Source organism: Aulonocara stuartgranti, assembly GCF_965226115.1.
Source record: "Aulonocara stuartgranti genome assembly, chromosome: 10".
Taxonomy (NCBI): Eukaryota; Metazoa; Chordata; class Actinopteri; order Cichliformes; family Cichlidae; genus Aulonocara; species Aulonocara stuartgranti.
The window spans coordinates 3136869-3161198 of record NC_138946.1 but is presented as its reverse complement, the minus strand read 5'-3'; the positions used below and the strand labels follow the sequence as shown (position 1 = coordinate 3161198).

Genomic DNA, 24330 nt, shown 5'->3' with positions numbered 1-24330 from the left:
GACACCTGACGTCTTATTTTAATTCATCTTTTATTCAAAGCCTGTGGTTCATTATGCACTGTGTGCTAGAGCCTCGGCATAGGATTTTTCAGACTAATACCGATATTTGGTGATTTAGCTATCCGATATATCAGCCGATATTTTTTCTTTCATACACATGAAACATGAACAGATTTCCTTAACATTTATGTGCCGTTATTTACGACTTCTCGCTCAGATAACATGATAGTGCAGTTTAAAAGAAATTTAGTTTCAATGTCAAAATAAGTTGTAGATCACGCTCAGCCTGACTCAATTCAGTTTAAATTTAGTTTTACTAATATGTGGGGATAGGTTAATTAAAAAATGTAAATTGCCCATAGGTGTGAATGCGGGACTGAATGTGAGTGTGAATGGTTGTCTGTCCCAGTGTGTTGGCCCTGCCACAGACTGGCGACCTGTCCAGGGTGTACCCCGCCTCTCACCCTATGACAGCTGGGTTAGGCTCCAGCACCCCGCGACCCTGAAAAGGATAAGCAGAAGCGAATGGATGGATGGATGGATGGATGGATGATATAGCAACAGCAACAGCAGTCTCCTCGAGTCGCTGTATAATATTTCTCTCATAAGCCAGCATGAGAGAAATATGCTTTCTTTCTCAGACTCTGCTCAGATCAGCTGGTTTTCATATTTGGGGCAGCAAACACCTGTTATTTGTCCACCTGGTGGACAAACTATGCAACAACAACCCTCGCACTGGTTGAAGGGTGTTTCTCTTTCACATGTTTAGTTTTAATATAGTTATCAGCTATTATATCAGCAGATATATGTTGCATATATCTGCTGATATATCAGTCTGGCTCCGTGGCATGCTGTGAGGAACTTGAACTTATTTTAAGCAGCTTGTGTTTTATTTGCTTCCACTCCTCCAGCTGGATCTCAGGTGCAGTGAGGAAGACTTCCTCAGAAATCCCCACAGCAGTAAAATCCACCCAGTTTAAACTGTCTGACATGGAAACATCTCTCATCGCTTTACGCCTCTCTGCCTTCCTTCCTTCCTTCCTTTCCTCCTTCTGTCTTCCTTTGCCAGTTCGTGCGTCCTTGGAAAAACCCGGCAGCTTGATTTGTATTCTCATCATTCAGACAGACAGACAGACAGACTGCTGGGCCGAGAGTCACGAAACACTCCTGCTGCTGCTCCGCTGATGGAGAGGAGGGGAGGGACTGAGTGAAGGAGAGACAGAGGGAGAGAGAGGAAGAGGGAGGAGCCAGGCTGTCAAGGTGAAAACCTCTTTTTTTTATCAGCCTGACGTCCAAAACACGACGCGCAGCGCTGCCGGGAGGAGGCAGAGGAGAGAGGAGCTCCCATCTTTACCGAGGAGAAACTGTGTTTACCTTTTTGGTTTTTAAATTGTGGACTCTAAGTTGAATGGCTCAGTGAGCGGAGCCCGTCGGAACCAGCGCAGGAATTAAAGGTGAGTTTGTTTTTTTCGATAACGTGGAGTTGTTACCTGCGCTGTCACGTTATCCTGGCGTGTCTGTGCGCAGACACTCCCGTGTTTTTGGCATCGGTGCTCCTCGGAGCTGCTCTGCAAAGGTCCCTCCTGCTGCTGGGGAATTAAAGGAGAGACCTTTGGAGAGCAGCAGTGCGTCTGAGCGGTTGCGTAATGTGGAAACCGATCAGCGCGTTTTGGGGACGATTTCACAGACACGACTCCGCTTAACGCAGAGTCACTAAACACAAAACAAACACTTTCCCGCGCACTTTTAGCGCCAGCTGCGCGCTCTGAGCCTCTTTAGCGACACATGGTTGCACCTGACGCACAGGTAGCTCTGAGTGTGGACTGCTTCGGATCAGCCGCAGCTCCACCTAACACGGCCTCGATGTCAGGGGTGACAGCTGGAACACATCTGGCCCACTGAACACTTTGGAGTGCGCAAAGTGAGTCATAAACGCCAAAAGTGGCCAAGAAGAAGCAGGTGCAGTTACTTACTGACACCTACACCTGCTGCCGTAAAACGTGTCCTCTGTTTGAGAGGAAGGTCCAATTTAGGGGCCCTAGAGGTCACGTGGGTGCAGTGATTTATAAGCAGATGAATAAACGATTGTGAAGATTTATTTGGCCAAACTTCAGGTGTGTTGTGACACCTGGGCTACATCCACAGAGCCCTTCCTGGTGCTGTAGCTGTGCTATAAATGACCCAGACTGACGTCAGATGTGTCCATTATCGGGGAATAAATTCCAGTGCAGAGAGCTGAAAGTGAAGCTTGAGCAGCGACTGATGGACGAACACTTGAATGAAGAAGAAGAATTAGATTTGTAAGTTGGTATGCATTTAGTTTCCCTCAGTTTATTGAGAAACAATAAAGCGTTGATCACAGGGCAGGAACCTTTCAGCAGCTGAGTGGACTCAGTGCTGATATTTACTGACCAGCTTTGTTGTAGTAGGACTGTCATGATAGACATGATATTATTACTGCACTGTTTAAATGACTTTCACTGACATTTCTCTTGGTCTCAACACCACAGACTGTATATAAATTTGGACCTTGCCACAGTTGTTGTGTTTATAACCAGAGGTAACAGGTGTGACTGAGACACCAGCTCTGCTCGCTCACAGTTTGAGGGGAGCAACGATCAGAAACAAACTCTGCTTTATTATTGGCTTTACTCTGAAGTTTAATTCAGTTCAGTTGAATTCATGTAGTGACAGATCAAATGAACAGTCAGTATCAGAGAGAAAACAATCAGGTGGTCCACTCTGAGGAAGCACTTGGAGACTCTGGGGAGGAAGAAGTCTTTTTTTAACAGGAAGAGGACAATAATAGAAGCAGGATCAGGGAGAGGCACCCATCGGGGGTGGAGTCAGGGAGACAGAAAAAAAACACAAACTAAACAACCAGCACTCTGAGCCAATAGCAGCAGGGCTCCGGGTCACCTGATCCAGCCCGACCTAAAAGGAAAGCTTCAATCGTAGTGTGAACAGTAACGAGGGTGTCTCTGTCTGCTGAACCCAGACTGGGAGCTGCTTCCACACAGCGACCTGAAGCTGAAGGCTCTGCCTCCCATTCTACTTTTAGCAACCCCAGAAATCCAAAATAAACCAGAGAAAGCAGTGATCTGTTAGGGGGATAAGCTACTGTGAGGTCTTTAAGACAGACACGGGCTGCTTGTCCCAGACTTGTCAGGAGAAGGATTTAGAATTAAATTCAGGATTTAATTAAAGAGAAGCTAGTTAGGCCCCATCAGTACTCTGCTGCAGCATTTTGGATCAACTTGAGGCTTTTCAGGGAGCAGCCTGATAATTCTTTACAACAGCTCAGCCTAGAGGTATAAATGTTTGGACTCATTTTTACTCTGGATGTTTCTAAATTTGATGGTATTGAGATGAATTTGTTTGCATTATTGTAAGAGGCAACTTCTCATTTCTGGACTTGATTGCATTCACTGACTGCACAGAGTCATTCCTCCCAACAAGCTTCCTCTCTAACACGATAAAGTCTTGACCTTGTGTTGTTGTCCTTCTGCTGCCTCTGGATAAAATGAGCCGAATGGAAACTTGCACCTTTACTAATGTGTTTCACGTCGTTTTGAGCCAGGCCTTTTGAAGTACAAATGCATCGAGCTGACACTCATCGGTATGTGAAGTTTGCTTCATTATGGACACAAAACCGGTGAGACGGGATCAAAGCAGAGCTGAGGGGCTTCAAATCGGCGCTCATTTAAATCGGTTTCAACGTGCAGCTCCTCTGCACAACAAACAGCAAGAAGGCGTCGAACAGAATACGGCAGAGACCTTCTTATCCGACCGAGGAGCTCAGGAACCTGCTGCTGAGGCCGAGACGAGGGCAACATTAGGCCTGATTGGACACACCTGTGGAGCTGCAGAGACGTAAAGTACCCCATCGCCGTGTTTAGTATGTGACGTCGGATTGTTTTGTATTCAGTGAGCATGTGAAGCATCTGCAGGTGAAGCTGCTCTGCAGCCTCAGTCGTGACTCAGACCTTTATCCTCAGGCTGGTCCTTAGAAGTGACTCAGCTGGTTTATGGCCCCAAAAAACCAAAAACAGGCCTTTTTTGTTTCAGTGGACTTACTCTGCTCACACCTCAGTGCTTTTATTCTTGGGCTCTCCTAGAATAGCTTATTATGGTTGAAAGCTCAAAATAATCATCCCTCTGTCTGAAGCAAGCTGTTTTAGCTCCTCCCCCTTAAATACAACTTACTCGTAATTCGCTGTTCTTCATAAACAGAATGTTTTAAAAGGGGGTGGGGCTTCTGTACCTAAAGTGATCTTAGGGAAAGCCCCACTCTATGACATCATGCAGATCGAAGAGCAGGTCAGTGAGCAGTCTGTGCTTTTGGCTCGCAGGGATTACTTTATTTGAAATCAACAGTTTCTGTATGACAGGAAATAAGGAAAAGCAGATAAGTGCCCTTTAACCCTGCTGAGATATTCAGATTTGATAGTGGTGATCTGTAGGGCATGAAACGGCAATAAACAGCTCTGTTTACTTGCTTACACAAATTGTAGGACAAATTTTAGGTAAAAAAAAAAAAAAGTCAGAAAATGTCTCTAAAACAGGCATGAAGCAGAAAATGTTCACCTCATAGTCACGATTTCATTTGTCCTTTCAGCCACATTCTCTCAGTGACCTTTGAGAAATGAGAGTGCTGCAGACTTTTAAAGGACACCAGCAGGAAAAACCGCTCGTTTCCAGGAAAAAGGTCTTAAGATTTTATCCGACACCCTCAGCATGTGGATCCGGTGATCATGAGGGACTTTTGAGTGAAAAGTGACGACAGATGTGTTGCTTTGAGAGGAGACGGCGTGACCCGCTGAAGCAGAAACACTGAATCCTGACAGAGATCAACCCGAGCTGGAAATCTTAAAGCTGGAAATACATGCTGGGAGGAATTTTCCATCTTAACAGGATACCTGAAGGTTTTTTTTTCTTTTATTTGTAATCGCACATGATCACTTTCATTTCTAAAACTAGACCAGATATGATTTTGCCAAATTTAGATGTTGCTTTTAGAGCATTGTCACGAACTGGGCCGTACGGTCATGACAAAGAAAACCCCAGACATGGTTAGGAATGTATCCCAAGCTGCTTTATTCTTTTAAAGCAAGTGAAACAGAAAAGAAACCCTACTGTCAAAAACAAACAGTGATGTGTGTAATCAGTACCATCAGTAGTGTGTGTGAAACATGTAATAGTGTCAAAAGCAAAAACCTAACGCAGCCAGAGTCCAACCTAAAGGCTTTTTATATAGAGTCCCGGCTCACTGGCCCAGATGTTGCCAGTGTCACTGATTGTAAACGGGAACTCCGCCTCTCCAACGCCTGCAAACAAGACACACGTGAGCCAAAAGGAAGGCAGGGTGCAGTGGGTCGTCACAGCGTAGAAATGAACTTGTGAATGTTTCAGAGTCTTTCTGTGTTCATGTGTTGAATGCCTTCATGCATTTTATGACTCGAGGAATTAAGAGTTGCTTGCAACATACATTAGTGACAAGCAATAGCCAGATGTGCTGGTGACCTGTTTCTTCACATTGTTGGACTTTGGTCAGATTCAAAACCACACCAAATGTGGCAGATCTTTACTTTTGTCCTTGCTCCAGCTCTCCAACATGATTTTCACCTGGATAGGTTTTGTGCAGTTTTGGAAAATAGATGATGACAGGATACTTGCAGCCTTAGTTTTTCTCTTTCCGATTTTAAAAAATTGCTCAATGAGTTTGGTAATTTAAAGTCTGACCTGTTGGTGGCAGTGTTGTCTCACTGTTAAGATTTCCAAGGATTTTTCCTGTCTCTCTCCCTTCAGACCCATCCGGTTGCAGCAGATGGCTGCCCATCCCAGAGACTGGTTTTGCCAGAGGTTTCTTCCTGTTAACAGGGAGTTTTTCTTTCCCACTGTCACCAAGGGTTTGCTCACAGGGGACTGTCTAAATGTTCAGGTTGTTTCTGTGTAATTGAAAGGTCTTTACTTTACAATATAAAGCACTTTGAGGTGACTGTTGTGCTATATAAATGGTGAAAGATTGAATTAAAGGCAGGCACAGTGATGCAGAAAGGTGTGCTTGCAGAGTGAAGTGATGATGGCAGCATTTGCAGATGCAGATCAGGATTGTTTTGTGTTGTTCATGTTGGGGGATGTGGTTTAAAATCTTTCCAGCTATGAAGTAGCTAAAGTGGTTTAAACTGATGTGGGATGCTCACATGCCTCAGCTGCAGTTTTCCAGGAAAGGTTTCCAGCTCCAGAAGCTAGAAAAACTCCTGGAAAGCCTTCAGCTGCTGAAATTGCCAACAAGAGCTTTTTTGGCTTTGACTATTCTCAAACAGACTGCTTGTAGTACAATTATGAGTTTGCACTTTTAAACCCTTATTGAAGTTTACATAGCTGGTTTTGATAGACGGCTAGGAATTTAGAGCAGCTTGTGACCTCTGAGGAAGTGCAAACCTTTAGTTACAGCATCCGTAGGTATTTCATAACTGTTTTTCATTAGTGTTTTGTCAGGGTAGGCAGTGAAATCTAAAAAAAGAGATATCAATTGAAACATACCTAATGCGATCTGCCTCTTTTTATCTCAAGCTGTAAAGCTTCTCTAATGCCCGTTTGAATATATTATTATACGACTGCCACAGTTTGCTATTGTCTCTGGAAGCAGAATTAATGGCGCTTGATTGCTGGGCCACTGATACCCGTATGAGGTAGGCATTCTCCAGGGAGTGTCCGTCTCCTTTTAACAATTGCTAGAGTTTGTCAATGTGAGAAGCTCGCAGCTGGTTGTTTGGACATGCACATTATGGATAAACCTGTGGTCTTTATGGGACATTAGCATGTTAGACAAGCTGCTGCTGGCTCTGAGCTCTGTCATCAAGTGTGCTTGGTGTACAAACAGAGCTAGTATTAGTGTCATTGTTCTGTTTTCTTACTCCCCAATTCAAGTGTATCATCCTACAGTGGCTAATGAAGGACAATCAACTATGGCCGCAGTTTATCTGTAGTGAATGTAGGCTGTTAGTCCACTGTTTACATCAGCCAGGTGTCAACTCCTGTTTGTTTTAGAGAAGGCTATCAAACTTCATGAAAGTCTGATACGAGTCGATAGGGTTGCCAACCGTCCCTTAAAATACGGAATCGTCCCGTATTTAGAAACAAAAGTACACGTCCCGTATTGAGCTAATAAGGGACGCACTTTGTCCCGTAATACAGTGAGAATCAAAAGTAGTCTATAAATGTTAATGGAATTAACGCTTTGTTTGAAAACATAATTCCCAGCCCCTCTCCTGCTTTGTGACCAATGAGCTGACAGCACACTTATGACAATTCGAGTATGACAATTCAGATTACCGCTTATCTCATTGGTCGAGGAAAGGTCGCTTACGGAGAAAATACCGGAAGACAACAGATGACCACAACAAGAAGCATGGCCAACAGGGGAACAAACGCTGACACTGCGGTGCAAGTCTCGGACGACAGTACACCTAAAGCTGGGCAGACACTGTGCGATTTTTTTTCAGTCACGTTATTCAGCTCCTGCTCAAACTGCATGATTGACTCGCAGGGGTTAGAAGTTGGTAGGTCACGATGCAGGTCTCACACTATACGGCCCGATGCTCTGATGCAACCTGAGTGCTCACACTGTGCCTCCATAACATGAAGGTTATAATAGAAAATCTGTCGCTCGCTCTCTCTGTCTTTCACTCACACAGACACACCACCATCAACTTTGCTAAATTGCTAATGAAAAACATGATCAGGCAGCTGTGATTGAGCAGCGATGTAGATCCAACTATTTTCACGGTTGTTGTGGTCGTGATAATTTTGTGATGCCACATCGAAAAGGCTCGGATGAGCTTTCCAAAGTTCTACAAGTTGTGCCTCCATCGCTTGTGTCCAGATCACACGCTGCACAGCCGCGCTGCTCCGTCTTTTTCACGGCGTTTACGTGTTTGCGCGCGAGCAGTGTGAGCGGCTCACGAGCGATTGATGATCGGGAGCTGGTCGTGAGGTGTTAATCACTTCTCGTTACCCCACGTATACTACACGATGCACGATGAAGATCACTCAAAAATCGGCTCAAAATGGGCCTAAAACCGCACAGTGTGAGCCCAGCGTTAGAGCAGCAATGTTTGTTCCCCTCAGAGAAAGGGAAGAATGGGAAAAGGAAAACACCTGGCTGGAAAACGTTAATATGGGCATGTGCAGTGAATATCAGCGCTATGTGGCCAGAAGTGTGATAATATAATTTATTTTGTGTAATAAACGACTGCAAGGATAGATGATTACAACAAATAGATGACTAATACATAAAAGTAATACATAGATGAATAATGATGAGTTAAGATGCGTAATCATGGGAACAAGTGGGTTTACAAACAGGAGCAGCTGATTAGCATTAGAAAAGCTGAAATAATACCTCAGCTGAAGCCAATTGTACTAAATGCACTAAATGTGCACTGTTACAAGAATATTTTTCTTTCTATTGTTTTCTATTATTTTAAGTTAAGCAGGACAGAGTTCTTTTAAAGAAAGATTTACTTATATTCTCAAAAGTTAAGCATGACAGGCTTCTGTTTAAGAAAGAGACCTGTTTTACTGTGTTAATGTTGTCATTTTGAGCTAAAACTAAATGGCTAAATGATCATTTGTTTCACATGTGTTCATATCACAAAGAATACACATCTACTTAAATCAAATTCAAGTCAAAGGGTTAAAAAAAATAATTTCACACACAAAAAAAGAGCTAGAAAATTCACCACACTGGGAAGGGTGAAGACAACTGGGTCGCCCGGCCCTGGCCACGAGGTGTCCCTTATTTATTTTTCAGGGAGTTGGCAACCCTACGAGTCGATGAGTCAGTGACACTCATGCCTGTTCACTGCTACTAGCCTCTGTTAGCTGCTGTTAGCCTCTGTTAGCTGCTGTTAGCCTCTGTTAGCCTCTGTTAGCTGCTACTAGCCTCTGTTAGCCTCTGTTAGCTGCTGTTAGTCTCTGTTAGCCTCTGTTAGCCTCTATTAGCTGCTGTTAGTATTAGTGCATTTTGTTTGACGTGGATCTAACATTGTTGTAGGTGGTGAATAAACTCTGATACAATGAGAGAATATAATCAATGTGTTTATCAGAGGGAAAGTGTGATTACTAAGACATGTGACTTTATGCCATGTGCCATTAGCTGATATAATGAATTAATAAATCTGCCCAAGGTCTTACACACAAATTGAGATTACTTTGTAAAATTATTTTATTTATGAGAAATAATAAATGTATCATTTTAAAAAATGTGGTTAAAACCACTGATATTTTTTTTGTTACTGTTATTCCTAAAATGTTTAATTTTCATGATATGACTTAAAGTTAGAGCTGGGGCTGATATACTGGCCAATAACAGCATCAGCATTTATAAGAGCTGTTTAATGGAAATGTAAAAAGTGCAGATATGAGCATCACCCTTCCACCATAGTTAGTGTTGATATTGTGTAGTTTATTAACTAGCAGCGCACTCTCCCACTTCCCTGTTAATATCGTATGTTTTGGAGCTAAAAGAGTAACTGACCTGAGCAGTCGGGCAAAGCGTAAACGAGAAATCCACAACTGGTTGAACCAATAAACTACTCAGAAATAACTACAAATAACAAGTGTTTTTATTTTCATGCGTCTGAGGAAAAAAAACAGACAATATAGTGAATATCTAAATCACCAAATATCGATATCAGTGTTTTAAATCAGATATCCATCAGGCTCTACTTAAATTGCACCACAGAAAGGCCGCGCATGTGCGGTTACCAAACCTCGACCGTGATGGAAAATGAAATATCTAATGACCTGCTTTCTTTTCCCTCGCTCTGTGAAGCACTTTGATTTGCTCGGCTTTGACGGTGCGCTCAAGTTGTCTCGTCGAGGTTGTAACAGCTTTGCAGATAAAAGCACAATTAGAACGTATTATCTGGAAACATCTCTTTAAAGAGGTGCTTTTACTACTGCCTCTCAGCTCCCGGAGATCAGCCTCATCTCAGATTGTGGTTCGAGTGAGAGCCATTAAAAGACAAAAGGAAGAGCAAATAAAAATAGAGCGAGTGTTATGTGTATTGTTGTAGGTGTAGAGGTGGAGGTCCAAGTGTGTATCGCTTCCCTTTGATGACTGTGTCGGACAGGCAGGAAGCGTGGGGAGTAAACAAAGCCTTCCTACCATATCAGCGCTCACAGCAGATTGAAATATCAGTGGCTGTGCGACCTCACCGAGCCCTCAGCTGATGAATCACCACTACTGAACAGTATTAAATTGCAACAGACACAAGGGTGTGACTCCCAAAGGTGCTGTAGGATGGAGGGAAAATACACGGCTTAAATGAAACGGTAATCTAGCACAAGTGTCCGATTCAGAGAAGAAAACACAGCCCTCAACCTTTAGCTCATTTAGATTTTTTTTCATGCAGCATGACAAAGTCAGAAATGTTTTATAATTGTAGGGAATGTTTTTCACTTTAGCTAGACTCATGAGGTAATCCCGACTGCTGAGTGTATTTCAAAGTGAGAGGAATTCACACAGGAGTCGTTCTGACTGGAGAGAAAGAAGAAGTCCCTGAGAATCGCTTTATGACTGCATAATTCTTTTCTGTTGTCTTTCTCAAGTACAACAACCACAAAAACACAACAATAAAACACGTTGAGCGACATAAGACATAATAAACATTTACAGTTGTTTAAAAAAAGAAAGAAAAACAATCTGCAGGTCCTTGAATGTCCACACAAAAGTGAGTCAGGCCCCCTGGACTCTCCCAGAAAGTTGATTCTGGTCATTTGAGCAAACACTTATAGTTGATCAGGGAGGAAATGAAAAATGACAGGCTGGCTTTCTTAGATTGTGACATTTCCATCAGTAATGTGTAAACCAGCATAAATGGAACATATTTAAGGTTTGACTCGCTTCCTCCAGTGCAGCACAAATTGGGTGTTATCAGGATGCTACAACAGAGACACAGGGGAGCAGATCATCATATCAAAAAGACCCAGAGTAAATGTAGTTATCTCAGCCGGACATTTGTCAAAGCTGGGAAGGCGCCTAAAGAAAGCTCCACAGCTGACATGCATTTTTTTCACAACATTACATCAATCCCCCCACCCCGAGCTAAATATTGGTCTGCCCAAAGGTAGATGGCACAACATAGGAAAACCACCTTGTCAGGCCAGGACTCTGCAGTCTGTTTACACCTGCAGGCCAGCATGCACTGTATTAAAGATAAGGATGTAGACGTGCTGAACGGGGAGGAACGCTGGTTTGGGGGGCGAGTCAAGGAGGCCAGTTACATGAAAAGAGAAAGACCATCACTGAACTGAGCAGGGAGCCTCACCATCTTACAATGATGTGATTGTAGCCACTCCCCAACTCTCTGTGAATGCTACTCGTGGCCGCTGATCAATACTCACGGTCCATTGTTAGTCAGTGCTGCTGGTATATATTGTTTATAAGGTTGGGGAAAGCTGCAGTCAGCTGAGCTTAAACGTTACCCCTGCTGTAAATGCAACGACCTGAATGATTGAGCGTGCATCCAGACATAGACTCTCGTGTTAAAATGCTCAAATTTACTTTAACTTCTAACTACATGATGTCAAGAGTAAAACTACAACATTTCATAATATAATGGAAAGAATGTAAGTTACAGACTTATCCCAGAAATTTGAAATTAACTGTAGAAAATTGAAATGTATCCTGTTGTTAATGACTGCAGTGCACACGTGGAGACAACAGTTTACAGATGGCATCGATTTCTTTCTTTTAAAAACATAAAGAAGTAACTTGCTCCTAAATTGCTGCCAAGTCTGTTTCACACAGTTGTAGCTGCTAGAACACAGATTAGCGAGGTGTTACCTGAGAGTCAAAGTTAAATGCACTTTGATCTCGCAACAAACAACGTGGACAAAGTGATTTCTCCTTTATTAGGCTATGGGGCAGTTTTAATGCTTTAAGGCGCAGCTGTTATGTTAAAAATAAAGAGCAGCACAGGATGGTAGATGGAGTGGTTCCTGTGTGGTGCTTTCTACTCAATTTGACCATTACTAGAAGTCTTTAAATTGGTAGACAGTTGGCCGAGTGAAAGCTGCCCTGATCTTGTGATCAAATCACCAGACAAACAACTTTCTACAGTTTTTGATTTTACTGGTATATTTTCCATTCTTTACACGCCACTCTCACCATTCCTCTGATAATGTAACTGATTGGAGTAGTTGATCAACTTTGTGTTGAAGTAGAGTGAAATGGGAGCTGATAACCACAGTCATGATGTCCCTTATATTTAACTGGGGTTTTAGGTTTTATTGAGCCAGCTAAAGCAATGAAGGCCTGGATTTGTTGAACTTCACTGACACTATAAGCCTATAAACTCTTCTTTTAAAAAAACATTCCCAAAATGTTGCATGGTAATAATTTGAAAAGATTCTCAATGCAAGGTTTTGGAAACAATTTCAGATGTCTCATGCCCTTTTAAACCCTCTAATGTCTAAATTATTGGTGGTAACTCTAACTCTGAATGTTGGATAAAGATCAAATGGACCATTTTGGAAAAATCTACAAAGATAACTAAAAAAACAAAACCACATTCTGATTGCATAGAGTCGTCAGAACTCCACTTTACAGGGATATTATTATAAATGAGAAGATCCTTCAAGAACTTTTTGATTCTTGAGCATCAGCTAACCCTGAAAATATCCAAGAAAACACTTTAAAACAAATATTCAATGACAATCGAACAAAGGTAACAAAAAGACGTATCAGGTCCTTCTTCTAGAATTAGAAACAGGAATCCGGTTGTTCAGTGATGACGCGACGATTCCTACTTCCGGGTCTAAAGTAGTCTGCGTTTAATATGGCTTTTGTGTTGTTAACATGTTTAATGTTTTGTATTTTCTTCTATTTGATCTCAAAAAGCTCCTAAAACAGTCAGTGATCACTGCTGACCTCCCTCGGCTTTTATTACCGCTAACCATTTATTTAAGCTCAGTTTTTAAAACCTTAGGATGTAGCTACAGCCCAGCCCATGCAGCAGTATATGAATGACTAACCTCGTATTGTGGATGGATTATCTCAGTTGTTCTCCTGGCTGAAGTTTGGTCCTTTTACAGCATCCTGCCATGCGATTACATTTGTTCCTGACCACCGAGAACACTCACGTTAACTTTTATCGAGTGGCAAAAAAGTTAGCTTGTTTATATTATGCTAACATAGCTGTGTCGCTAGCGGTCATGTAGCACATCATTATATACCAGCTAGCCCAACTTCAGTAACCCTACAAACGTCACTGCTGTTTAGTTTTCTGTCTTCATTTATGTTGGAAGTGATAGCAGAGCTGTACGTTTTAATTTGTTTCCAAAACCCCGCAGTCAGGACATGCTATATTGTATTTAGATAGAAGCTAGCGAGCTAACTCCCTGCTAACTTCTAACTCCGTTAAATGTCATAAATTCCGTTTTCATGGATGCCTGGATGTTAAACTCAATTGTTACACCTGGTAGAGCAGAACGCTGATCATTTTATTAAAGATGAAAGACTTTAGACAGTTTTTCAACTCTCAGTAATGCCACAGTGATCGTTTGATATATGGACCTGCAGCGGAGTTTAGGCCCAGACACGGCTAGTGACGTCAGACTGAACAACCGGATTGGGAAGAGGTGGAGTAAGATGGGATGACAAGTACAAAAGAGAGAACTTGATTACTCGGAGACACAGAAACACGAGATGCAGAAAGAAAAGCCATTACCGATCTAAAACAGGAAGTGGGCAAAAGGAAGAAGATGCAACACGGATGTAGACAGAAGGGGACAAAGAAAGCAACAGAGATGACACTGAGCGTATATCGGGAAAAAAACCCCCACAAGAAACCAAAAAGTTGGTAAAAATCAAAACTTAGCAAATCCTCCACAAGAAGCGGGGACCATGAACCAGGAAGGGGAATAAAAAGGCAGTCTTAAAAAAGCACCAGTTACCAAAATAGCCGTGAACGACTTCATCCTACCCTCATTTCATAAAGACCCTTCGCCTTTTTGATGTAACACTACTGAAAAAATGTTTCCTTAACACAGTAAAACGTTTTACATTCCTACCATCTTGCCGTACTCTCCTAGCACCATCACACTTTTCAGTATAAATTTGTGTGTCAGCATGATTCTTGAGACAAAAGTTGTGCAGAGTCAGATCTCTCCAGATGGAGGTCTGCGTCTAACGTCTGTCTGTCTGTTCGGGGTCGTTGACATGAAGCCCTGCAGGATCTTCTGTTCGCCAAGTGTGAAGTCTGAAGGAACAACATGTCCAAAGGAGTGTCTGCATCATTGTTGGGAACGACATGTTTACTTGTTCCTGTCATCGCAGTGAGGGGAAAATCATGAATTCAGTTTGCAACCTTCAGCAGCTGCAGGAATGAGCGTGGGATCGATGTGCTGGAGCTTTCACAGAAAAAATAAAGTTTTTAATGTGAGCTATAACAGATCATAAACTGTTAAAATTATAGTTTCTAAAAAAACGAATCGTGTACTGAGAGAAGTTCATCCACAGAAACCCCAATCACTCAGTTACAGTAATGCGTTTATATGTTTATATAAAAAGGTTTAAACTCGTTATTTTTAAGTTATATTTCCATGTCAAATGCCTCCCATCGACCATCAAAGACAATCCTGGAAAAACCTAGAGGGAAGACTTTCAGGTCCCTACAGTCCTACTTTATTGGCCATTTTAACACTGAATTATCTACAAATCTGCTTTTAGGTCCTTTGGATGTTTTAGGGTATATTTCTGGTACTGTGGCTCTGTGCGTATAGACTCAGGTGTGGAGCTCAGTTTAACATGGATGCTTGAATTTCCTAAAGTATCTGGATGATTGATCTCTGGCAGCAGATTTGGAGGCCTGTAGAAACAGTTTTTTACACACAGCTTCTCATACAGGGCAGGTAATGGGTCTGTGAAAGAAACCAACCAGGTGAGGGTGTCGCAGCTGTTAACGCTAAAGAATATATCACATTTTGTGATATATATACTCAGTGTTATTCCCTAGATATGACACCGTGTTAGTGATGTGCGAATCATGAACGAATCGGTCAATACTCAAGAATCACTTTACGGACTCGTGAATCATGATTCACAAGCCCAACTGACTCACTGACTCATCCCTGTTGCTGTTAGCAAGCTAATTTCATTAGTAGAAATATATCTAACTTAAAATTAAAATTGTGTGGAAAAAAACAACAGCCAGTTTCTTAACAAAACATTTCTGCTCTAAACTGGAAGAAAAAACCCTGAGTAGAAGCTCACATCAAGACTATCCGGTCGTTAAGTGATGACGTGAGTGCATCCTACTTCCGGGTCTAAAGTAGTCTGCGTTTAATATGGCTTTTGTGTTGTTAACATGTTTAATGTTTTGTATTTTCTTCTATTTAATCTCAAAAAGCTCCTAAAACAGTCAGTGATCACTGTTGACCTCCCTCGGCTTTTATTACCGCTAATCATTTATTTAAGCTCAGTTTTTAAAACCTTAGGATGTAACTACAGCCCAGCCCATGCAGCAGTATATGAATGACTAACCTCGTATTGTGGATGGATTATCTCAGTTGTTCTCCTGGCTGAAGTTTGGTCCTTTTACAGCATCCTGCCATGCGATTACATTTGTTCCTGACCACCGAGAACACTCACGTTAACTTTTATCGAGTGGCAAAAAAGTTAGCTTGTTTATATTATGCTAACATAGCTGTGTCGCTAGCGGTCACGTAGCACATCATTATATACCAGCTAGCCAAATTTCAGTAACCCTACAAACGTCACTGCTGTTTAGTTTTCTGTCTTCATTTATGCTGGAAGTGATAACAGAGCTGTACGTTTTAATTTGTTTCCAAAACCCCGCAGTCAGGACATGCTATATTGTATTTAGATAGAAGCTAGCGAGCTAACTCCCTGCTAACTTCTAACTCCGTTAAATGTCATAAATTCCGTTTTCATGGATGCCTGGATGTTAAACTCAATTGTTACACCTGGTAGAGCAGAACGCTGATCATTTTATTAAAGATGAAAGACTTTAGACAGTTTTTCAACTCTCAGTAATGCCACAGTGATCGTTTGATATATGGACCTGCAGCGGAGTTTAGGCCCAGACACGGCTAGTGACGTCAGACTTAACGAACGGATAGCTCCTTGGTTCACAGTAGCATCATGTTAGCTGAGTTACTCACCCCCTCCCTCCTGTGCTGAATCATAGCATAAACGAATCAGTGATATTATATTTGTTATTTATTATAAGATATCACTCCTGGCTCACAGCTTCTTCTTCTTCTTGGTTGGCAACCAATGTTAAGGCGCATTACCGCCCCCTGGCTCACAGCTCAAAGGACATTTAAATATGTATAAAAATATATATTTGACACATTTGAGGAAAATACAAATAAAATAAAAATAAATAAAATAAATGTTTTTTTGCTCTTTTTTGATCTATAAAAACAGTTGTTTTTCTTTTTCAATCACTCATCTTAGCCGTAGGATTTACACGAATGAGAAATAAATTAAGTTTGAGTGAAAATGTACATTTTTTTGCACTCTCTGGGCAACTGACTCAGTGACTCAAATGACTCAAAAAACCCAGTTCACTTTGGCGAGTGACTCATTCAAACTCGATTCAGTAAAAAGAATCGAATTTACCATCACTACACCGTGTGCCAAATCCAGATGAACTTTTGTGTTAATATTAAATTTGTGACGTTCTCATTTTTTTTAAATACTCATGTAGAAAGTCACCAGAATTTAAACATTTGTTTTCATGTTTATCGCTGAGGTGCTTTTGAAGGTCTGTTACAGTCTTCTGATTTACACTGAAGTAATAAATTAATTCTCTATTTGACGTGTTTATTCGACTCCCAGTGATCCTGTCTCGTTCTGCATATGTCACCTCTGTGAAAGTCTTTTCTTCTCTGAAGTGTGAAACTGATACTTGGACCCCCGATGTTGGTGTTATATCCTGCATGAACAGCTGACATTTATAACGGCCCAGCCTCAGTGCTGTTTTTCCTGCTCTCGGTTCTCACTGTGTGGAAAATGTTGCCTGATTTTGTCCTGACGAAGGCCTCCTGTGTGTCTTTGCAGGGCGGCGTGAGGCCGAGGAGTCCAGCTGTGATCTGAAGGGGAAGAAATCTGAGGACCCCCGGCCCCGAAGGGACCAGCTGTTTGACTTCACGTGAACAAAGACATTTCTTTTTGGTGCTTCTGACCGGATGTTGCCTCGGTTCTCCGCTTGGTTTAGTTCTAGAATCAGCTTCAAAATGTGACAATGACGGAACCGTTACAACTTTATCCTCCAGCAGGAACGAAGGAGAAGCTTCCTGAGAGGGTGGATTATTGAAAGCAGGCTGCTCGAGCCTTTCGGAGAATTTAAATGGAGGTTTGCTGCAGTGGAAACACCGGGGAGTTCATCTGTAGTCATTTGGAATAACAGTGTGTGACTGTGTGGGATCCACACAGATTTCCATCTAAATGAGGCGTATTTCAGGCAGCAGAGGGTTATCATCTGAAACATCTGGACGGATGGAGGAGACTCACAAACAGAGACGAAGACGGTTTTGATTACTGATGTTTATGTTCAGTATTTTTATTTTTTAAAGCACAAAGATTTATTTATACTTTTTTTTAATGACTTTGGTGCTGATGCAGAACAAAAATCTAAATTTTCCGCCTGCTTTCTTCTGTAAGTTTCTCTGATTTATTTTATCTCTAAGTGATCTTATGTAATTAGGACACTAATGTGTGCGATTATACGTCTTATTGTCGAAGCTTTTATCACCTGCCAGCCTTTTATAAGCGTAACGAGCGCGGCTAAATATTGAGCCATGTGACTGCTGTGTTTCAGAAAAGCTTCAGTTTTACTGAATTCTACTGGATTTTTCTTTTTTTAATCTTTTTTCCTCCCGTGATTTGTAACTTCTTCAGGCAGGAGCTTGAAGGGTCTTGACACACTTTTCTTTAACATTTAAATAAGAAACTTGAAGCCACCTGATGTTTGGCGAAGGATTGTGACTCGACCCGTGTTTAAGTCGCTCTCCTTTGTCTTTCTGAACGAAAGTGATCTGCTGAGTTTCAAGACGACCGCTGAACCCGCCCATCTGAAATCCTCTCTTCCTGTCTTGGGGGGAACTCGCTGCGCATCCCGTCACCGCCATGGTGATGTCGCAGGGCACTTACACCTTCCTGGCCTGTTTTGCTGGCTTCTGGTTGGTCTGGGCCCTCGTCGTCATGCTTTGCTGTTTCTGCAGCTTCCTGCAGCGCCGGCTGAAGCGCCGGCGCGAGGAGAGGCTGAGGGAGCAGTGTCTGCGTACTGTAGAGATGGAGCCGCTCAGCTGCCACCCCGCCGGGTACCCACCTGCTGCTCCTCCACCACCACCACCGCAACAGCCTCCACAGCTGCCCAGAGAGCCGCCACAGTTCAGCCCTCCTCAGACTCTGTCGCCTCCTCTTCCGCTACCTGTTCCCCATCCATTGCCTCAAGCGACCTGGGTCAGCATGCCAGGTAATCATTTTATTTCACAGGCGACAAAACGCTCGCGAGCTAAGACGCAACCTCAGGTTTCAAAAACTGCAGTTCCTCTAATGGCCACTTAAAGCAAAAGTGAGTTGATCGCCATAAAACCTCCGTGTTAGAAATCCTTAATTTACAGCCACAAACAGAGGTGTGTCTCTGACAGCTGCCTGCTCGGCCGAACCTCTGACTGTGTTTGTGATCTTGGTCTTTTCTGTAGTTTTCAGTGGTATCGAACAAATAATATGGAGTTTGGTGACATCCTAGTATTTAATCAGCTGTTAAACAAAGAGTTCATGGATGTAATTCAGTCTTCCGACTTCTCCACGCACACTGTCACAGCTTTATGAACTCTGGCCAAGCTGTCAGTGCGACTGAGACCTGCAGCAGAAACTTGCTTCACATTTATGAGAACTAATTTTAAATTGTACATCATTGAAATTAAAGTTTAGAAAATATTTAGCGCTGTCAGCGTTAATCGTGGGGCTGCACAGGGTCAACACGTTAGCGCGGTTAGCTCCTTAACGCGTTAGCGCCGTCCAGCCCCACGCACGCAGCGATCCTCGTTAACTCGCTAACGGAGATTTGCCGCGTTAATGCGGTTATGGCGTTAACGTCATTTTAACGAGATTAACTCTGACAGCACAAAAAGTTATTTGTGCAATAGATTACACAATTAATGGGGGCATGAAGTATGGAAAAGGCAGTTATAGCGAGCTAAGCATGAGAAGTTCAATGAGCATATTGTGTTGAACATTTTATAAGTGCAGTACAAATTTAAGACAAAAATGGACTTGAGGTAATCCTGCCGCAGCTTCACGATCCACAAGCTCGTGCCCATGCACCGTGTTCGTGATTTAGACATTTTACTCTCAGCCATCAGACGTCCTCACAGGAATAACCTGAAAAATCCAGCTTCAAGCTCTTCAGATCCACAACTGCTTATTAGAGTTTCCACGGAGAGCAGAGCTGCACTCAGCATTCATAATACCTCCTCCTGCATTTATTAGTCTCTTCTGTAAACTTGACTCACTTTCTGAAGCAGAACTCGTCTCTGCTGCTGAGCAAATAACCAAACCTGTCACGCCGTGTTTGATCTGTATTTACAAGCTGTTTTTCATACTTACGCCTCGTTGTTTGAGCTCAGCTCAACAGGAAAGACAAAACTGATGCGATGCAGACAGAGAAGCAAAGTGCAGGAGCGTTTCTTATAGTTCCCAGTTTAGTTCCTAGCTTCCACCTCCCTCCCTCCATGCTGGCCTGCGTTCCCCCGCATGGTGTCATGGTGACAGCTGCCGCTGAGGCGTAGGCAACAGCCGCGGAGGCCATGCGGTGACGGAGTAACAATAAAATAAGAGTGATTAGAAGGAGGAGACACTCAGAGGCCGAGAGGTGCAGCTTCGCAAAGAATCACTGTAATCACCGAGACTGTGAAACTCCCCGTTCTTAATGAAACTGCCTCGCACGGATTAAAGCCCGCACAGGAAAAATGTTGCTCAGGTCTTAATAAACCCACATACTACATGTCATTTGCAGTATGTGAGTTATGCTGCTTTATATTTCTGTCCTCTCGCTGTACCCGAGGAGCATTTCATGAGTGGCAGCTCAAAGTAATACTCTGCAGGCTACATCCACACGTACACGGGTGTTTCCACTGAAGACTGAGCTTTAAAAACTCCTGTGCAGGTAAAGATGTTAGAAAACTGTTTCTGCGTTTGCATGCGGACAAGAAAAACTGAGACCTTGATGTCAAAATCTAACATTGGGGTTAAAGCGTCACCGCTAGCTTTGGTGTGTTGTCCACAGATTATTTTGTTTTCACTCTGACATGTTTTCTAAAAAAAAAATAAAAAAAATTTTGCTTATGCCCGTCATAAGCAGAAATTTAGAACAGCAAAGGGGTGTGGCTTCTGTGCCTGATATAACCATACAAGGACTATTCACTCTGTGACATCATGCAGATCCAAGAGATGAAAAAAAGGCTAAAAGTGTTCCCTGTTCTCCCTGTGGTTGCTTCCCAGGTTTTCTCTCGAAGATGTGAATTTAACTTCCAGTTAAATTGAATATTTTTAAAATTATTTTTTTTATTTTGGCGTCATGGTTGTGTGAGAATACTCCCATTTCTGTTCTTGATTTTCTTTTCTAAGGCAGGAAAATCTCAATGGTCTATAGAGTGAAAACAATGTGCGTAATGAGCAGCTTGCTTTATGACAGAGGAACAAAACGAACAAGCATCTACAGAAGAATAGGAATTAAAGGGAAAGGGGTAAAAGAGCATCAGCTGCTCTCAAAGACGATTAATGAGCGGAGACAGACAGTACAGGATGAAACAAAAGATCGCTGGAGTCTTGGCCTCAAAGCAGACTGATGAAGAGGTTTAGTATCCAGGCAGCAGCAGGGCTGAAAGCGAAGCAGGTGCTCGGCAGCTGAGACCCGAGAGGAGCTGTTTCAGTCGACTTCACCAGCAGAGGAGGTGGTAAAAGCAGGTTTTACAGCAAAGTGGAAAGAAGCTTTTTTTAGCCTCTTTCAGCAAACAGTTTCGGTCCATTTGCAGCGCTGTGTGAAGCAGCCGCTGATAGCGTTACTGGGTATCTGCTAAAAACACAGAAGATGAGACTATGTGAGAGCAAAGCGAGCGGCAGATGGTTTTCTTAAAATGAGCTGTTATTAATCTGTGTTTGTCCAGGTGGACGAGACTCATGATGAAAACCAGTTAAGAGTTTATTTACTGGGTTAAAAATATGAACAGAAAGAGGTGCTTATGATGTTCTAGTAACAGCCTTCAAAGAAACATCTCTCCCTGACTTTCAGTTTTGTTAATAAAAATTTGGCCTTTTTCCTGCTGCATGTGGCAGGATTCCTCTCAGTCACCAGTTTTCCTTTTAAATGCAGAATTTCTCCTCTTGGATTTGACAGTTTTCCCTCACAGAATAAGCACTTTCTTCTTGGATTTGCAGATCTTCTCCGTTCTTGTAGCTTCCCCAGTGTTTGTCTTGCAAATTTACCAATTTGTTTCCCTTGAAAATTGTATTTATTCATCCTTCAATTTAGCTGGTTGATCCTTTATGAATTTACTATTTTATCACTTTAATTTTTTTCATCATAAATTTGTGGTTTTTCTTCTTAAATTTAACACTTCCTTGTAAATTTTGCAGTATTTTTTTTTTAAAGGTGTTGTTGTTGTTGTTGTTTTTCCCCATCATAAATTGCGCTTTCTCTTTTTCCCCCTTTTAAACGTTTGTTGTTTCCCATCACCCGTAAAAGGCTGATGGGGTTCAGTTGTCACCCTGCCGGGCGGGCGGTGTGAGCAGTTTGTCAATATAACTGAAGAACGAGGTCACGCGGGGTTTTTAAATCGATACCATAGATGCATCTACTAACAATCTCAGATGACTTCGAGTCCCAGTAGCTTAAAGGTCAGAGGTCAAAGGATTTTCACATTGACTAGTTTTTTTTCTTGCATTTTCTTCAGATTTTGTCTTTAAATTTGTTTTTTCATTTAAAAATCTTTTTTCCCTTTTAGGTTTTGGTTCATAAATTTAGCGTGTTCTAGTTTTGGTCTAAACGTGTCAGTTCATTCATTGATGGCGACAGTAACTAAGCTTTCTGTGGTTGTCATCATAGGGATGATGTAGACAAATCATGAATGAACCAAATGATAATTTTTGTTAAACTCACAGGATTAGTTGCAAAAATCAAAAAAGGTTTTCCATTAAAATAAACGAGGCTTTTGGGATTTTTCCTTCTTTTTTTTAAAGGGAAGCCGTGTTAAGGAAGGAAAACTACAAATCCTTCTTCCTTTTCTGACTCATTTATAATCCTCAACATCTTCCTCATTAGCTGGAAACAAAATTGTCAAAGTAAAGCTGTTGATGGAGACTCGAGTTTAACAGGAAAATCATCCAAAGATCAGAAATGAATGAATGCCCTCAGTCAAAGGTTCTTATTGTTAGCTTTGATGGTTTAGGCACAGCAGCTGAACTGGGTCAGTTTTGTCTAATGGATGCCACCGTGGTTCCCATTAGCTTAATCCTGTGAGCGCTTTCAGCTTCGGACACGTCCGACCCTCCGGTGGAAACATCAGCCCCGCGTGTTTCTGCTGACGTCCTGCTGAGCGTTCGCTGGGTATTTAAAGCCGTCCTGACAGCTGCTGGTGTTGTTTACAGCTGGCGTGTTGATAGGGGAGTTAGTGCAGAGCTGAGAAACAATAGTAACCTGATCTTGCAGGTATCTGTGAGCCATGTTTGATGGACTCTGGCCAGGTATAAACAAACACATTTGCAGTGATGAGTAAGGCCCGTTTCATGGCAACAGTTCACCAAACAGCTGCAGGTTTCCAGCGCTGCTGTTTGCTGTGGTGGCTGTAAACAGGCTGTTGGTTGGTATGTGGGTTGCTGCTGACGGGTGTGGGCGTGGGTCATTTTTCAGGCACTACAGCATAAAATGTTCTTAACGCCATCCAATAGGTTTTATCTTGCATACAGCTTCTTTTGTGTGTGTGTGTGTGTGTGTGTGTGTGTGTGTGTGTGTGTGTGTGTGTGTGTGTGTGTGTCCTGTCTGGCACTGTAGCCATCAGAATTATTGTCTGAAGGCCAAGAACAGATTTACTTTCCCAAGTGGGCCTTTTGCTATACTGGTCCACTTGATTGTCATAGTTTATTTGATCTTTATTAGTTATTTTTATTCTAAGTTATTGTAATCAGGCCAGACTGGACTCGGGGACGGGAAAGAAAAACAAGAAGAAAAGTTCAGAAGAAAGTTAACAGAAGGAGAGGGAAAGAAAAAGGAGAAAAGAGAATGAAAATCTGCTTCATCACCTTTGTCTTTGTCTTTTCCCTCTTTGTCTTTTCCTGGATCACCTGTTGAGAAAAAAAGAAAACAAGCAGAAGAAGACAAGAGCAACACAATAAACAACATCACGATGATCTATGGGAATATGACAGTAAATACTAAATGTTAAACATTATTGTGCAGCACGTAAGATCAACAGCACACAGTGTGCTTTGAGGTAGGAGCCAAAAAGGGTGTAGTTTGTGTGTGTGTGTGGGGGGGGGACTGAGATGTCCCCAGAGAGGTGGCGTCTGACACCCAACCTGACATATGGACACAGACATACAGGCACACACAGATACAAACATCCATTCCCACACTCATGCTCTCATATGCACTTACTCCACACTCAACCAACGTGGAGACAGACATAAAGAGACGCTGTACACACGATCACACTCCCCAAGCGTACTCTACGAACCGGGTCTAGGTGCCCCCGCCCCTGGAGGGGGAAACTGCACCAGACCCAGGTGGTGTTACCCTTTTCCCTGCGGTGGGGATCTTGCATACAGCTGCTGTTACCTCTCAGGGTGATGCCTACAAACCCAAATTAGCGGTACACTCGTCAGTGATCGCAGTACAACACTCGCGTGGTGGACAGATTTTGGAGGACTTTCCAGCTGAAGCGGTTCTCTCAGAGCCTTCGTCAGCTTTTTCTGGCCCTGCCTCCTCCTCTCTTCCTTTCTCTGATTAGTGTATTTATGGCAGCATTTCTTGTCAGTTCTCACTTCTTGTGGAAAAGTAATTGGATGTGTTTTGACCCCTGGCTGTTAGATTGTGACAAAAAAAACAAAAAACCAATTAATCATTCCTATTTTAGTCACTTTTCATGTCATGGTTCGTCACTGGCTTACAGATTGAGCCAGTTTCACAGAAAAAGTCTTTTTAACTTCATGAACTTCAAATTCACCCCTGAAAGTTTATTTTTTCCCCTCTGTTGCTCTAATATGAGATGATTTAAGCAACACGGTGT

The 24330-nt window shown here is 42.4% G+C and overlaps 1 protein-coding gene across 12 annotated transcripts in view; it reads left to right on the top strand.

Moving 5' to 3' along the window:
• Positions 1–24330, top strand: part of prr7 (proline rich 7 (synaptic)) — a 45413-nt gene that overhangs the window by 15338 nt on the left and 5745 nt on the right. For 4 of the 12 annotated variants that reach the window (XM_082549740.1, XM_082549737.1, XM_082549739.1 and 1 more), the window contains exons 2-3: positions 1070–1260; positions 17102–18518. In XM_082549740.1, coding sequence (XP_082405866.1) covers positions 18170–18518 — 349 coding nt within the window. In that variant the 5' untranslated portion in view covers positions 1070–1260; positions 17102–18169. The other 8 variants (XM_082549742.1, XM_082549741.1, XM_082549743.1 and 5 more) reach the window with 4 other exon arrangements.